The 17561-nt window shown below is 39.8% G+C and overlaps 1 protein-coding gene across 7 annotated transcripts in view; it reads left to right on the top strand.

Moving 5' to 3' along the window:
• The window catches only part of LOC116723020 (mitogen-activated protein kinase kinase kinase kinase 4-like), a 99758-nt gene that overhangs the window by 39966 nt on the left and 42231 nt on the right, over positions 1 to 17561 (top strand). For all 7 annotated transcript variants that reach the window (XM_032567529.1, XM_032567528.1, XM_032567530.1 and 4 more), the window contains exons 3-4: positions 5378 to 5434; positions 15674 to 15799. In XM_032567529.1, the coding sequence (XP_032423420.1) occupies positions 5378 to 5434; positions 15674 to 15799 (183 nt within the window). The remainder of the gene's footprint in view (positions 1 to 5377; positions 5435 to 15673; positions 15800 to 17561) is intronic.

Here is a 17561-nt window from a genome sequence, read left to right as displayed (position 1 = left end):
CCCGGCGAGATGAAATAAAGAGGTCGTTGTCCTGAAAAACCTCAAACGGGACGAGTTGAGCCTCAGCAAAGCCAGATGTATGCTCCGGTTTCATCTAAACAGACAAGTTATTTTAAAGTGTGTACATTTTAGCGTGGAATGATTCAAGGTCTGGATTCACACTCGCACACAAACTCATTGTCATCCCAGCTTCTTCTTCTTTGTTTTCCTGTATTAAACCGTGTGACACTTTACCGCCACCCCCTCCTTTCTTCTCAAGCTCCTCTTCACATGTGAATTTTCTCTCTCCTCCGAGTCCTTGTGGTTGTTCCTGTCAGTCTAAAAAGGCATGGAAATAGATTTTAAGTTGTTGTTTTTTTCAAGTATAAGCATTAAAAAAGTTTCTGTAAGCAAAAAAAATAAAAAAAATTTTTTGGCTTTGATTTTTTTTGAAAATAAAGAAATATACTGTATATTAGAGCAACGCACCATCTGATCATAGACGACAATTCATGTTGTACTTCACAAGACATTAATGTTAAAGGATTTCTCAAAGAAGTCTTAAATTAAAAAACTATTGAGTTTGCTTTCAAGAAAATCTGGACATTTTATCACATTTTGTCCATAAAATGCCTCATCGTTTAGAAAAATAACTCCATGATGCCTCATAGCTTTGGTCTTTTGTTAGTCCTCCCGCCGTCTTAAGAGACGGGGTCATTTGGACCCCGGGTGCGCTTATGTGAGTGTTTTTTCTTTTTTCTCCAATGTAGAGTCAGATTAGGATTTAGTATTGGCAATAATCCATTCTTAAATCAATTATTTAAGAAAAAAAAGTCTTGTCTCTAGCATTTAAGAGTTCTAATCTCAATGAAAAGTGTTTAATAGAACGTCTGCTTCAAATAATGTTACTTTAACAAACTGCTTTTGCTGTCTGTGTTGTTTTCTCCTACTAATATACTAATACTAATAATATTCAAAATAAAATAAAAAAACTAAGCAAAACGCTACACTGATAGAATACTTATGTAAATACTGAAAGTATAAACACATTTTACATCTTACGTCGTATTGTACACTACAAGTGAATTTCTACTGTGAGGCATCGCTTTACAGCACATGAAATGGTAAACAGCTGCTTTGCACTCAGTATGAATAGTTAATGGTTTTAATGGTTTGCTGTGAGATCTGGTGGAGGAAGTACAAAGAGACAGCAAAAGGAAATGAACGTTGTAGACCCATAATTTATTGCCGTTCTGGTGTAAGCGAAATACTGACACATACGTTCTTTAGCTTGGGCCATCATTGGAGAGCTACAGGTTTGGTCATCGTCTTAAACTTTGCCTGCAGATTAATGTTGAACATCAGCAATATTTAAATCAACTATCTGCAACACGGTAGATGTGAGTCAATCTAGAATGGATGCAAAAAGAGAAATCATCTACTGACAGGCTGCTGGTCATGAACTCACCATCGTGAGCCAATCTGATCCAACGAAATGCTCTTACTTTCTACGCTCTGAGTTATTACACCTGAGGAAAGCCAACCTGTTACCGTCTCCATCACTTCGTCTTTGTAAAAAGATGCCTATGTACTATTTTCTCTTTTTATTTCCAAAAAATAATACAAGACACACCATTGATTTTAAAATCTCAGTAACTGGAACCAAACAGGGATTTCCTCTCACTTCCCCGAGCCCTGCAGGGTTTTTTCCATGAAAGATGAAACTGTGATCCAGACGTCTGAGAACTGTGGAAGCGCGCCGATAAAGGTAGTAGTCATGGGAGAGCAGATGACCAGAGGATTATATCACACTGGCAAGGAGCGTGGAGTCAGCTGGGAGGTATTAACTGGAAGCTTCAATGAGTGCTTTATCTTTAACGTGCTGTCTTACGAAAGCTCAAACAGAGTCAAATGAAAGAGTTGGCAAAAATGTTTTTAGTTTCTTTTACTCCTCCTCTCACAATCTGCATCTTTCCACACCGTTTGGCTTTAGTTTCCAATGATGTGCATTTTATTTTGGACCTTCTTGGTTCTGACTGTCTATCCACCCGTTCGTTGGCTTCAATTATTATTATTTTTCCCAAAAGGAAATCAAATGACTCATCCTCAGTGTGGATGCAGCTTCCACTGACCGTAAAAATGCGCAAATTGGAATTACAAAAATAAATTTGTTGAAAGGAAAAAAAGTTGTGATTTTCACTGAAAGTTTTGTGCTAATTTGGCGTGGTTTCTGAATTGAAGTTGGTGTATTTAAAAAAAATAAATAATTGCGATGACTGCAAGTCAAGTGATCAACAACCGAATGTTACTACTGGCGGAAAAGACGAAAAAGACGACAGGAAGTGGTAGGAGGACGATGGTGCGGCATGATGTTTAAAGACTTATCGTGTTAACAAGCATATTCACTTTTGATTTTAATTTTGTTTCTAATTTAATGAAAACAATCAGCAATGGCGAAATTGTGTGTTTTTAAAAAAAATTTTTGACATTGCCAGAATATTGACAAAGTTTTGCTCGCATTTGTGATGGAATCTCAGCAAAACTGAAGAGGCCTCTGACTGACAGGATTATTGCAGTCATTACATTATACCTGCTCAACTATTGGGCCGCGAAGATGATATTTCACAGTAACATATCCTGGATGACGACATAATTTGTTCACAAGCACTGCTAATCCACCTCGTTTGCTTTAACTGCTCCTCTTTAAATTTCTTGTCTCGCCATACGGTTAGAAAGCCAAGCAGAGAGATGTTGGAGTAGGAGATATGATCTTTGCCTTTTACAGTCATTGGGAGAAATGATCTGAACTTCCTGCTTGACGCTGTACAGACAGGAAATGAGTATAGCGAAAATAGGAAGTAAAGAACAGAGCCCTTTGCCTCAGATGGCTATAAACATTTTAACAAGATCGCCTCATGTGAAGGTACTTACATTTATTTGGCAATCATTTCTTGTTCTCCACTTCTCCATTTGGTAAGTGCAACAAAACAAATGGTCATAGTCTGCTTCATGAGGTCTGCTACTAATTTTTGTTAATCAGGAAGCCACAACCGGCTCCAGTTGCGTCTGGTCCAACTCTCTCTCTCTCTTTTTTTTATTTTTTTAATTTAGCATTTTTTGTTTCCTAATTGGTTCCGGATGAAACACGTTTCCTTTCCTTCAGCTCTCCCAATCAAAACACTTAACTCATTTCTTTATTTTACTTTTCATTTGTAACTGACAATGTCGTTCCAGAGTAATGGTCCTTTGAGGAAACATCTATATCTATTCGTGACTAAAGCCGGCCTAGAAATAAATCTGCGTGTGAGCGCCTTCGCAGATGTAACACAACAGAGAGCCAATTTCTCTTTTAGCTTTACACTGACACCAAGTTTCTGTAGAAATCTGATTAGGTCCATGTCTGTCATCAGCAGATTGAGAGCCGTTTTAATGGCAGACAGATGGGGTTTCTCTCTCTGGGCTGGCCAGGTGTGTGCGTGGGTCTCCGTCTTGGTGTCGAACAAAGGAACCAGAGAGGGTGATGTCATCTTCTAGCCGTTGTGGGTCTGTTTTTGTGCTTCGGGACTACAGGAGGGGATGGCGGCGGGTGTGGAGGGGGGCTCCATACTGAGGTCACCTTTCTCAAACACAAAGGAACGGCTCAGCCACAGAAACATGTTCACAGTGGAAACAACATCTTTTGGGTGATTAGTCAGTGACACATCATATTTTCCCACACAGACACACACACACATGCCTGCACTCAGTGTGTGCATGAACAGCGGGGAGTTATACATGTTTTTTTTTTTACTTCAGAGACTCAGTGAAACTCAACCCCAGGAAGGAAAAACTCACGTTTCTTCATTAGTGTCATGATGTAATCTGCATGATACCAGCTGCTTCACGAGTCTGTCTTGAGTGTGTGTTGATGTGTGGTGTGTGTCCACCTGAGCTCATTTGTCAGCGAGTGAAAGTGTGTTCAGATCGTCGGGGGTCACACGTGATGTTCCTCATGCCGCGATTCCAATGAACAGTTTGTGAGACTTGGAACAAAGTCTGATCTATTCAGCTGGTCTGTCAAAACGGGGACAAAAGGTTGGTTGAGATTTGAATGGAAGTGTGTCCGTGTGTCATCATTTGGGAAGAGACGAACACAAGAGTTAATCGAGGATTGGAATTTATGGGTAGAGCCAAAATCAGATTTGATCTGCTGGTTTTTTCAAATGTTAAGAACAACAATCACCTGCGAATCTGAAAATACTTGAGACTCTCTTAAAATACAAAAAGTGACTATTTTCAAAGTTGAGCTCTAGATATATCTTAATATGCGTTAAAACATACAGTGGAAGCCATCTTAACACTGCCGCAGAAGCTAATGTGTACAATCTTCCTTATTTCCGCTCTTGGGGGTACAGCTAATCACTGCTAATAAGAAAAAAATGGCACTCATGGATTGCCTTTTTGCAAACGCCATTCAACAGCATGTCAAGTAGCGTTGGGGTATTTTAGCTTCCCAAGCTACATTTTCTTTTAAATTTTGATTTTCTAGAAAAAATTTGTTCTCCTGTCACTCTCAACCAGTGTCCTGACCTTTTTTCATTAACCCCTCCCACATGTCTCCAGTGGCCAAGCCCAAATGGGTTAATCTCTCATCGTTGGGATTGCGGACTTCACCCGTTCGTTTCGGCCCCCGGAGGGCCAAAGGTTTTGGGTGTCAAAGCTCCCGTTTTCCCACAAAAGAAAGTGGGATCATGTGGCAGTGGAGACGTGTATGAAATGACAAGGTCCAACAGTATTTCTCCCCGGTTTTTTCCAGCTGTGGTGACGTTTGGTTGTTGCGTCCGCCATTTCTGTCTTTTAAAGGCTTTTTAACTCACAGTTTACTGGAGGTTCTTTCTGTCCAGCTGAAAAGAAAAGTCTCATAGTGTGTTTCTCTCTTTACTGTACTGGGCATAACAAGAGTATGTTTGTGCTCTTTTGGTGTAGGGTTGTGGGGGTTTTTTTCCTCCTTGCATGAATGCACACTGAAAACAGTTAAGTCTGTTAAGGAATGCCGACTGTTTGGATGTTCGTCTGTGATTCTCTATGCTATTGTGGCGGAAAATGACATGCTTCCAATGCGGCTTTTGGTTTTACGACCAAATGAATCACCCCGAATGCTTTCGCAGCCTATAAAACTGTCATTTCGAAGGCTTTTTTGATTCCTAGTATCACTTTGTAAAGCTGGTCCACAGAGGAAATTGGTCATTTTGGTGCTTTTGTAAACAAAATGGAGGAAGTCAGAGTGTCATCATTGTCTCTATGTGCGACGGATTGCCTTATAGCAGAACTATTCACACAAAAAATAGGCGCATATATTGAGTAATTACCCAGAATCACTGGTTTGTGGTTTTCTCATCTCTTTCCGTTTGTTTTCCAGGGTCGACATGTTAAGACGGGACAGCTGGCTGCCATCAAGGTCATGGACGTCACAGAGGTCAGTAAGATCGCCTAGTCTTTTATTATCATCAGTTGGGATTGTAAATTTAAACAAGTTGGCGTACTGGTGTATATTGGTGGTGGAGGTGAAATAATTTATCCAGATTTGAATGATTAAAATATTTGGGAAAGCTCATGTTGTCCAACATAAAGCTGTAAAATTACACTTGAATAATTTATTTTAACAAAAGAAATAAACAGATGTCCTTAATAAAGTTAAAACTTGGCTTTTACTTTGAGCTATTGACCGGCTGGAGCCCTTAAAAACTAGAATAATCTGCTAAAGCTGAGTACAGTAGAATGTTTTTCCCTTTAGATTGCAAAAATATTACAGTTTTGTGTTCCTCTGCAGAATTTTGATCGTTAAAGCATGAATATTTGCTTCTTCTGGAGCTTTTTTTTAATATATATATATATTTTTTTTCTTTACACCCTTCATGGTTTTCCTCTAGTTGCAGCCTGACACACCACCAGAGAGAAAACTGACACAGCAACATTCAGCTCAACATGACGCAAATAGGTTTTGTTTAAAGTTGTAGACGTAACAAAATGGAAGTTGGAAATATAGATAAAGAAATAAAGAATGAAGTTATCCTAGTCATTCTGTCCGGATAGAGCGGTCCGTTTCAGTCCAGGGTCTCCTTCCCATTACTGTCGGCCAAAATCCGCTTCTTCAACCAATCTGAAAAGTTACTCGGCATATTTGTTGAAGCCGTGCTGATAAATCCACTTACTGAGAAAATGTTTCAAAATCCCGCCATGACATTTGGAGCGAGAGTCTCGCTGTGGCCTTCAGCGAACAAATCTGCATTTCCAACCATTGAGATCAAAGAGCGGCAAGCAGGGGGATAGATCAGCGATGGGTTTATGCATTCATGCGAGCCGCATTGCCGAGGAGAAATGCAAGTGAAATCAGGACATGGCAGGACCTTTTTAACTCTATTCCAGTCGAATGTTTGGATTAGTCTCTTTTCCTCTCGCTCCAGCTGTTATCTAAAATAAATGTACAGTTTCACTCTGGACGCCCGCCAAGAACGACAGCTGGATGGAGGAAGTTGGTGGCACTGGGACGGAGTTGAATCGGCACTTCTGCGGAGACACTAAGCACTTCTGTTCCACATGTCTATGGACGTAAAGAAAGGAGTGTTCAAATGTCAAGGATACACAAAATCCCATGACTTATTTCCTCTGCACGCATGGGTGTCCACCTTCAACTCCCTGTGTATATTATACATAAGTGGTCTGACCCACATACGGCTTCCTGTTCTCCATATCGCTTAGCAGAAGGAAGCAGGGCTGGATGAAAGATGACCAGCTAGGAGAGGAGAGAGAATGTAGACTAAAATGAGGTTCCCATGGTTTATGTTTTATAAAACATTTGCAGTCGTGGTAAACAGACTCTGTAAGTTGTGGGGTTGTAACATATGAATGTTCTGGTCTTCACAAGGTTTACTGTATAAAAACACACCTAACCTTCTTTCTCACTGTGTTACGCAAGTTAGACTGGCTTTCTATATGAGAAAGGACAAAGTTATTCCTCCTTGTTAAATGTCAGACTAACAAAAAAATGTTTTATTTCTTTTAATTTCTATTACTTATTTTTAAGTAAAGAAGTTTACGTTCCCACTATAATTGGTAGGATGCCTTCTTAGGCTTTGGGACTCCACAAGCTTCTCACAGTAGCTTACTGTCACTTTGGACAGTTGCTGCAACTTGGTCAGGTTTGTAGGCCAACTTGCTCACATGCATCTTTATAGCTCTGCCCACATTCTGGATGGTGCCCACTCCACTCGCTGCGACATACCAGTATCGTTACGGTGTTGTTAGGGACAACAACTGCTAAATACTTGAGATCCCCTTTAAAAATGTGTTTAACTGCACATTTTAATAGTTCAAACACCAAAATTACCTTCATATTTGTTATTATGCAGAGTGGAAATCATCTTGGCACTACTGCAGATGTGAAAATCTACAGTCTTCCTTATTTTCGCTCTTTGGGGTATAGCCAGTGGGAAATAAATGGCGCTTCTGGATTGGCTGTTTTGTAAACACCAGCCTATAGTGGTCAAGACACAACCCGCCAGTATTTCAGCTTCCCAAACTGAATTTTCTTTTGGATATTGTAGATACTCGTGAGTAATTGGATTTTCCTCAAATTTGCCGTCTTGTTCCACAGAAAATCTGCAAATGCTGAAGCGCGGATAGCCGGAGCTGGAACTGTACAATCCTTCACAGCAGCATTGCAGAGGATGAAGCAAAATTAAGGAATGAAACGTTGATAACGTTGCCTTTGACTTGGCTTTCAGGAGACAGATAAACAAACTGGTTGTTTCACATAACCACTTCAGTACTGGATGAAGCACTAGAGTCAGTGAACCTCTTTCATGCATTAACAATGAACGTTACACCTATAGGTACACCGTAACGTTGACTACGGCATAGCTACTCAGTATAGTTCGTTAACCTGATCTAACTGAATTGGTCTATTTCATAAGAGTTTTATGCCACAGCCCGTCTGTTTGTGCCTGTATCTACTGAACTAGGGTTCAGTAGGAACCTTCTCCCATGTTTAGAGGAGACCGATGTCAGTGCAGTGCTGGGGCGAGAAGACTGGAATGTTGTGGGTCACTGCTTGCGGTGGAACGGCTTCAGCAGCTTCTGTTTCAGATGGACGGGCTGCAGCGGCTTCAGGTTAATTCAGTGGCCCGCTTTTGTCGTCTGTTTTAAGTTGCTGGAAAATTACTCAGGCACACTACTAACTCTCTAGTGCCTCAAAACTACCCAGCCCATCACATACATGTTCTGAATATGCATTTTGTTTTGAAGTGATTGCCCCTCCAAAGCAGGAGTTTGTCTAAATGGATGTTTTCCCAATCGGTGAGCGGTGAGGGGTTGTAAGAGGACAAAATTGAAGGGAGGAAACAGAGTGAAAGAAATTATGGTAAGAAAGAGTCTGAGAGCTGAGATAAGGAGAAGAAATCGGCGAGTTTCCCCTCTGCTTTACTCCACTAAGAAGGTTCATCTGAAGTGCACTGGGATAGAAGGAAGGGCGGCTGCTGCTGCTGCCTGCCTGATTTTATTTCCTCAGCTCTCCTGCTTACGTCTCTGAACTATCTTCCAACCTGTCAAGGCCATTCATTCAGGGTTTTTTAAAATTATTATTATTATTAATATTATTACAGTTTATCTCATTCTTACTTCTCTGCTCTTTTTACTCTAAACCCCACTTGTTATTTCTGTTACGAGCCGCCATCTTTGTTGGGCTCACTAGAGAGAAAACGTGATGGAAATAACACGGGAGGACAGGAGACAGATGTGACTGCAGCATCTGTATGCTGTGTCTCGAGCTGCAGCTGGTGGCTTGATGTAATTGATCAGGGTTCAGGTGGAAAGACATTGATCTTGATTAGTGAGAAAAGAAAAATTTCTCTCAGCTCTTCTGGGGGTTTTGTCTGCTTTTCTTCACATCTTTTTCTCCTTTACCTTTTTGTCTCTCTGGGAGTATGTTGAAATCTTAGGATGAAATCAGAACTCTGTCACCTCCCATCCCTTTCCACCACTTGCTGCAGAAGGGTGAAACAAAAACCAATGTTTGAGGAACCCTGTTTCTAAAGATAGCTTGCTAGCTATCCAAGATAGACGAGCAGAAAACGGTCAATGAAGCTGATTGTATTGCTAATTCTGAATATTGCAGCTGAAATCACGACTCATCAGACCAGGGAACATTTTTGCAACCTGATATTGTCCAGTTTTGATGAGCCTGAAGTGTGAAATGTAGTGGCACTTGGTGCAGTCCTCTGCTGCTGTAGCGCATAGGTCTGAAAGTTCAAAGATGGTATTCCACATACCTTTGTTGTAACAGCTGGTTATCTGAGCTTCTGTTGCTTTTCTATGATCACCAGCCAGTCTACACATACACCTCTGATCTCTGACCTCAGACATCAAGCAGGCATTCTGATCCATACAACTGACTATCACTGTATGATGTTGTGCCTTGGGCTGTTTTAGACCAAGAGATGTTTGGGGGTAAAAATGACGGTTAGCGACGCTCAGTTTGCTCTTCATCACCACATCTAGATTCCTCAATGCATCAAATTGGTATTTGTGTTAGGAAATACTTGTTCAGTTCAGTTGTTCTCAATGATTAGTGAGTCAGGCATAAATAATAATATTTCATCTCATGCTACCCAATGCAGACACTTTGTCTGCACTGATGAAGATTTACCTCAGCATGCTGAATGCTTGAAGTGATTTAAGCATTTGGGGATACAAATAGACAGTAGGAAGGAACTTTATCACACCCTCCACATTGGAGTGTATATCAGCATGTACAAATCTTGAAAGGAATGAAGTTACTTATGTAAAAAATTCTACAACATGTTTCTGGTCTTAATTGTGATTTTATAAATCCTAAACACATCGTACTTAGCAATTTTAGAAAGACATAAGGGGACACATGCTCTGCTAATTCTTACTTTGAATTAAGGTTAGCTAATGCCATATTTCACTTATTGACTCAGCAACTTCATGTGGTCTGCACTTTGTGTTTTGTATTCACAACAATTCTTTCAGTATTTCAGCTCAAGCTAATTCAGATATTTAGGATTATGGACCATTTCGACCTAATGGTGTAGAAATTTAGCAAATAAAACACTTGCAAATGGAATAATAAGGAATTTGTTTGATCAAAACGTCAGTAGGCCAGTTCTTCGGCAGGTAAAATGTCATTATGTGGTCAAAGATATGGCTTATCACGCATTTTATTTTCGTCTCTCGGTTTTCAGACATATGGAAAATATCTAAGGTTTGTAAATCTATACGTATCCACACACTTTCTGCTAAAACAAATAATTACCTGCGTGCGTTGTGTTCAGATCAGACCTCCTGCTATCAGTTCCTTGCATTGCTGAGTAACAAGGAGGGGTCTTCAGACACATGTCCTTTTTTTATTTTTTAGAAATGAAGAAGAGGGATGAGGATTTAAAAAGATAGGCCGACTCCTTCAGGACGACTCGGTGTTTGTTAGACATGTCAACGCCTGTTGGTCCCTTGAGGCCAAAACCTTGATTTCTCCATCACATTTCCACTTTGTGGTTCTGTTAGCTCGGCTCCCATTGTGTGCTGTAATATTATAGCAACAATATGGCCGCCACCGAGTCTCCCCGCATCTGTCATACCCAGGAATGATAATGAGTGGCTTCAGGGCGCTTCGTTTTGAACGAATGACTGCACTTGAAGGAAAGTAAGGGGAAGAGGATGACGAAGGAGAAAAGGGAAGCGCATACTTTGTAATGATTCAATAAATGACTATGGCACTAAAGTCATTATGGGAGGCAATAATGGAAAGTGATGCTGGAAGGACAAGGACAGAGACGAATGCCCAAAACAAAGGTGGAGGCTCCAAATAAGCTGATGAGGAAGAGACGCAGAAAGGGCGTATGAAAGAGAGCAGTTAAATTCTGACATAGAGGTTACTGTTTGTCCTCAGACTGTCCATCAAGCTTTAGCTTTTGTATCGTCTTTGTCTGCCAGTGAGCAACATAGTACTCAGTGCGAGAAAAAAATATTAAATATTAAAGTCATTTAAAATGATTCCAAGCTGTGCATTGCACATGCTGATATTTTAATATCAGCGATCCAATATATTGTTCTAGTCAATTTTCTTCCAATTTTTCTGTTTCAGTCAGATTCTAGTTTCTAAGTTACGCTGTTAGTGGAAATGTTATCCTTGGGAGCTCTACCTTGACCATGATGTACTTGGTGAATGATCGCTAACGACAAAAACTGTTTGTCAAAAAACTTCAAAATTCTGACAGTGTTAAGTTAAAAATGTTTTTAAAAATGCTCCGATTCTGACCAGCATTATTACTCTGCAGGAAGTATTGCTGCCTTTTGTCCTACCAACTGTGCCAGCAGGGTCATTCATATTAGAGGAGCTGCTTTATTGTTCTGTAAAGCACAACAGAAGTGAATGGAAGTAGCAGAAAGTCCCAATGTTTTTACAGTGACATATTTCTGAAACTGTTATTCTGAGGTCAAAGTATGTGACACTATCCACATCAGTTTAACTTGTCATCTGAACCTGTAAAAACCCAATTGACAAGCTAATGTTGCACTGATATACAGTCTGTTAGTTATTTACCTCAGACAGTGAAAAGAAAATATATCAGTCACTGCAGAAGTTAGTTAGTCTACGTGAATATCCTGGTGGGTATGCCAGAACAGGATGGTTACTTATTTAGTTTAATGAGACGATGTGTGGACTCTAACAAAAGGACTCTAAAAATAATAAAATATGCTGAAACAACAGATTTTCTTACCTGATAAACTTTATGCTCACAAACAACACTTGCGGACTGGCTGCTAACTCCACTGTCTATTGTGACTGTGGTAATAATTTCTTCTTTTTTTCAGCATGTTTGGGGTAAAGCGTCAATCATGTTTCATCTTTAGCTCCTATCTCATATGCAATTGTCACCATCATGTTTTAAGAGGAGAACCGAGTGAAACCTCTGAATTATCACTGGTTGCTGTTTATTATTCCCTGTCTTTTGGCTGTTGTATGAGACCGTATTCACGGCCCACAGCCTGTGTTTTTTTCATTTATTTTTTTATTATTCTCCATTGCTGTGGCCGCAGCAGCTGTAATCATTCTGAGGTGTTGGGATGCTCCGTGAACCACGTCTGTTCGCTGTATTTTTGTCTTTTGCTTCTACGACAGTTTTTTGTTTTTTTTACCGGGTCCTCCTTTGTTTTCATCTGCCCATATCTGATGAGTCAGTTGACTGATGGTGGCCGGGGGGATGACCCCCGGTGGTCTGCTGCTGGGGAGTGGATTAACAGATGAACTAGCTGGCTGGAGGTCCATCCCGCTGGATCCCTGACTGATTGGTTGGCAACCCGCCTGCTGAAATATCTTGCTGCCTGTTGGATTTCTGAAGCAGAAACCAGCTGACCAGCTGCCTGACAGTGACTCGAGGGATTGACTGACTGACGCTGTCATCTTTATGAGAGTCAAAGCTGACTCTCTCCAGACTGTTAAAGCAACAACAACAAAACGCTTGTATGTTGTAATGTCTGTTTATCACAACCAGCAGCTTAATAAAAAAGAATATTTATAGAATAAATCCACTGAAAGCTGTTTAGGTAGTTGAACTTTCAAATCCAGGGAAACAGTAAACTTAGATTCATTTTTAGCTGCAAAACTGAGCTGGAAATACGGCATTTGTAGATCAGCTTAACATATTAGCAGCTTAGGATTTATAAAAATAGGGAGTGGTTTGATAAAACAAGAAGACTTAAGCAGTAATGCTCTGCAAATGACAGCCAGGATATAAAAAAACAGTTTTCAGATGACTTGGCATAAGGTCTACTGGATGTTCTTTATTTTAGAGATATGAAAACTCTCTTATTTTTAAACGCTGTAGTTTGGCAGCGTTGCCCTTTAGCCTGTAGGCCTTGTTCTGAAATGGCACCGCAGCTTTTTTCAATAAAAATCCTGCGAAGGAAAGAAAACGTCACACATTCTAACAAGCAGATGGCAACCTGCAGTAGAAATGAGCCAACTTTACTTGCATGCAGTGGCTAGCCTAACCCCCCTCGGGTAGAAACTACTCCAATGCAACTCAGCAGCCAGATGACATTTTTTGTTGTTGTTGTTTTGACTCCACAGTAGGTTGTTGTTAACAACCTTTTGCAATAGTTTTCAGTCACATTGGATGATACGGAGTCTTTCTGCAAAAAAACCACCTCAAAGCATGTGTCGATGTTACTTAATTTAACACAGAGCTCTGCTTGTGCTTCTTCTTCTTGGGTTTCTTCCTGCATCTTTGCATGGCACAAACTACACAGAGAGGCCAAAGACTGGGTAATTAATACACACTGGCAAGAATGGGATTCTCGTGGTTTTGAAAGCTTGAGTAGAAACTACCGCAGTGATGATGCTGATTACAAATTGCTCTCATTTTCCAGACTGTCTCTTTCCCTTCATCACTCCAATTGAGATCTACCATTTTAAATTCTTTGTATTTACAAAGATGTTATTGGTGTACAGAATTTACATGCAGGGCACCTTAATGTACAGAAAATTAAACTGCAGAAATAAATGACCATATGAATTATTATAGTAATGATTAAAAATACCAGTGTGAGTGTTTAGATATATAGTTTGAAACTACAATATATGACATGATCTAACTGCATTCATTTAAAACTAAAATGCTTCAACCGATCATTTTGCTAAAATACAACATCCTGGGGCTGAAACGATTAATCGGATTCGCTGTCATTAATCGATTTTTGTAATAATCGTCAACTAATTTAGTAATTGATTAATCGTTAACCAGAGTATAAAGGCTCAAAAGACGACCACTTGGTGTGAAAAATACAACATAATGGCCATAAAATGTTTATTTTCTTATTTAAAAATAAGTTGAATTACTTAGGTTGTTTTTTTGCATCTTTTAATGTGTTACTAATGTTACGACTGGCTCAAGGTCATAACAAAAACGGGAGACCATGCAGTGGTTAAAGTGCATAAAAAGGAATATTTATTAACACAAACAACAATGGATCGAGGATGTCGGTATCAGTGGTGTAATGCAAATGCTTGGATGTGATGTATGAGTGCATATGGAGTTGTTGAAGTGCAAAAACAAAGACAAACTCAAATGTGCAAAAAGGAGGGGAGCTGAGGCCTGGCAACAAAACACCACAAGCACCAAGGCAGAGTGGACGCCGAAGGCGACCCAGAAGGTGGAGACAGCCAGGTTTAAATGCTCTGTGCTCCAAATGAATAAAATCAGCAGCACCTGTAAAGGGGAGGAGCACAAAGACAAACAAGACACCTGCAACCCAGCCCATAAGGCCCAGGGCCGTAACACTAATATATTGTTTTGATATTGATGCACAGCGTTAAGCCAAAATGTAAAACAAGAACCCTCTAAATTTAGTATTAGTTTTCAGGTGCTTATTGCAGAGAATAGTATAGCTTCTGAAATTAGCACGTTAGTTTTTCCTACTATCTGTTTGAAAAACAAGCCATTTTAAAACCAAACACTTAAAACCTTTTTACTTATAGCTGGTTTACGTCTACCATGTGGCCATGTCTTGGTCAAATAATACTGTACAGATAATTTAGGTGATTGTTTCTTCGGTTTGATGGAGGTAAGATTAGTGGTCTGTCCAGAGCTGACAATGCTGTCGCTTGTAGAGGGAAAGGTTGTTTTGTATTGAATGATCTGCAAGTTCAACACAGAAGAAACATCAGTCGTGATAAATGTCACAAAGTCCCAAGCCATGGTGTGAAAATCCAAATGTTTTCTTTTTTCAACTCCTCTGAGTTTTTGGATGTTGAAACCCGTACTGATGGACGCGCTGTTGTTTCTGGCGCTCCTGAAAATCGAACTGCGGTTGCCACGGTGAAAATGTCAAGTCTTGTTTGTCAGTTCGGTTGATCAAACTCGGCCGCAGCGAAGCAATGAAAACTGTCGCCGGGCTTCAGCGACGAGGGAGCGATGGAGAAATAACCACTTGATCTCATTATGTTGTATGTAAAACCCGGAGCCTGTGACAGAGAGAGACGGTGGTTCTGTTTGGGTCTGTTATGAGTTTCAGCTGTTTGTTTGGAATGGCGGGACATAGTTTGGTTCCCTGCGTGGACCGGTTTTCCATAAACACACTGGAAAACAAGTTATGGGAAAAAAATTTACTTTTTTCCCCCCAAGTTTTCCAGTGTAAAGTAAAGAGGAGGAAGACCTTTTTCTATATAAATGACGGTTTCTCGCTAATCAATGAGGAACCAGCCTGAATTTGAGAGAAAAAAAACTTCATTTTTCTCAAATTTGGGCTTTGTGTGCTTCAGTAAAGGACAACATAACCATTTTTTTTATCTTGAACTTATTATAAAGATACAAAACCAGCTGAGATGGAGTAAAAAGGAGTGTTTCATGCCTTTCAGTTCCCCCAAAATTGGAAAAAGACAAATTTCAAGACGATATTAAAGTAGATTTGCAGACAAAAGACAAGACAAATGATGAAATTATGTTAAAAATGTCACCCAGTTCAGTTTTTATTGCTTCACGTTTCAGAGGTTTTTGGGGTTTTTTTGGTTCTCGTAGAAAGTTTTTGTTACTTTAACCACAAGAATGGAAATAACTTATGAGACTGACCCGTGATACAGGGAATTATAGTAATGTGTTTTCAAAGTGACATGACTGCATCTGTTATTCTTCCATAGGATGAAGAGGAGGAAATTAAGCTGGAAATCAACATGCTGAAGAAGTATTCACACCACAGAAATATAGCCACATACTACGGCGCTTTCATCAAGAAAAGTCCACCGGGCCACGATGACCAACTCTGGGTGAGTTGACCTCATCAGTAATACTAAAAATTCTGTACCATAAGCATATATATCACCATGTCTGCCATATACTGGGTCACACTTATTTGCATACATACTCCACAAATGTTGCCGCAGTGATGCTGTAATAAAATTATTAGTTCTCATGCAGACGCTCTGTCTGCGCTGATGAGCAAAAACAGGAGAAAAAATAGAGAGAAGATTCTCGGTAAAGATGAAATCATGCATGTTAGCCCACGTTTATCGTAAACATCAACATTTTTATCAGGGCCCACAAGTAGGAACTGGTGGAGTCAACGTGAGTTGGCAAATATAGGCGGCGGTTTCTGGTTAATCTGGTTTCGGATCAGGTGTTCAGTAAATTCAGGCTGCATAATCAGGTGAATAATTGACACCGCCCTGCTGTCAGATTACTCTTCCCCTTTCTTAGTTTATGAGCAGTGACAACATTACTGGGACATTTATTCGCAGGGTGTGAGTCAACGTCATCTGAGCTACCTAAAAACATGTTCCCTGCGTCTTTCAGGAAGTTGCATTTTAACACAAAGCAGCATGCTTTATTTGACGGGAACCTGGTGTAATGAATAACTGCAGTAAAACAATAGGCTGTTACGAAAATAACTGCTTGTATAAAGGAACTGAAATAGTTATTGTGGCACAGTTTCTAAGCTCTCTGGAGCAGCTGAATAAGAATAATGAGCATCAAAATGTTCATTTGGGATATTTTCAGCTGTTTTTATTCACTTCTGCTGTGTTTTGTTAGTCGTAATGTAGAGTGGTGGTGTTGGTTTGGACTCTAGTGATAGATTACTCTCACAATAATGAGAAATAAACGAGCAATAGTTGAATGGTGTTGCTTGAACAGATTGGTGGAGCCTTTAATAATGAAACGATGAAATCCCCCGTCTGGAAAAAGGGTTGCATTCATGTCTAGTTTTAATGAGCTCATCAGTTAAACCAGACAACAACCGAACAATGTTAGCTCAGCTTATATGACAGTAATAATCCCAAAAAACAGATTTGTTTGTTTTTTTTAAAGTGTTTTTAATATAATTTAAATTAAACTGTTGTAGTAGAGAGGGAGCACAGCCATGAAATGTTTTACAAATCAAGACAGATTCTTGATACTTTACAATGTCGTTCCAACTTAGTCGTTCATGTTTTCGGCAGGCTTGTTACTGATGATGTCATACTATTAATTTGGCTAATAATTATTTGACCGATTGGGAACCCTAATACACCATTATGAAAACAGGGAAAAAATGCCACCGTGTCATAATGTCATAAATTACACGCTCCATCCTGGCGCAGCGGGACACACTCTTCATCCCTATGCACAGGCTCTAATCAGAGTGGGAGCACTTTTTTAAAAAAAAACAATACGCACACTTAAAAGATGTGACAGAACTTAATACTCTGCAAATTCTTCTTCACTTTTTATTCATACTTAGAATCACATGTTGTCTTTTTTGATATGTTAGCAAATAGTGACAGCAGTTAAATAGCTAGGTCTGACGTTGGGTTGATATTGCTGATCATTTCTGAATTTAAGATCAATTAGTGTCCCTCGTGTGTGAATACTGAGGGCAACCGATTAGCAGAGTTGCTTGTTTTATGACCAGTGGAAGAAATATTTCCGTTACCCCACAGCACAGCCATGTGTTTGTTTTCACAGCTGCTTCTTCAACCTCTTTTAACGGTTTCCACTTATGAGTGGAAACCGTCATCATCATGCTGTCCACTGTGTGTGCATAGGAGGCAC

Source organism: Xiphophorus hellerii, chromosome 7, assembly GCF_003331165.1.
Source record: "Xiphophorus hellerii strain 12219 chromosome 7, Xiphophorus_hellerii-4.1, whole genome shotgun sequence".
In the NCBI taxonomy this organism is placed as follows: Eukaryota; Metazoa; Chordata; class Actinopteri; order Cyprinodontiformes; family Poeciliidae; genus Xiphophorus; species Xiphophorus hellerii.
The sequence above is the reverse complement of the archived record's forward strand: the minus strand, read 5'-3'. Positions and strand labels throughout refer to the sequence as shown.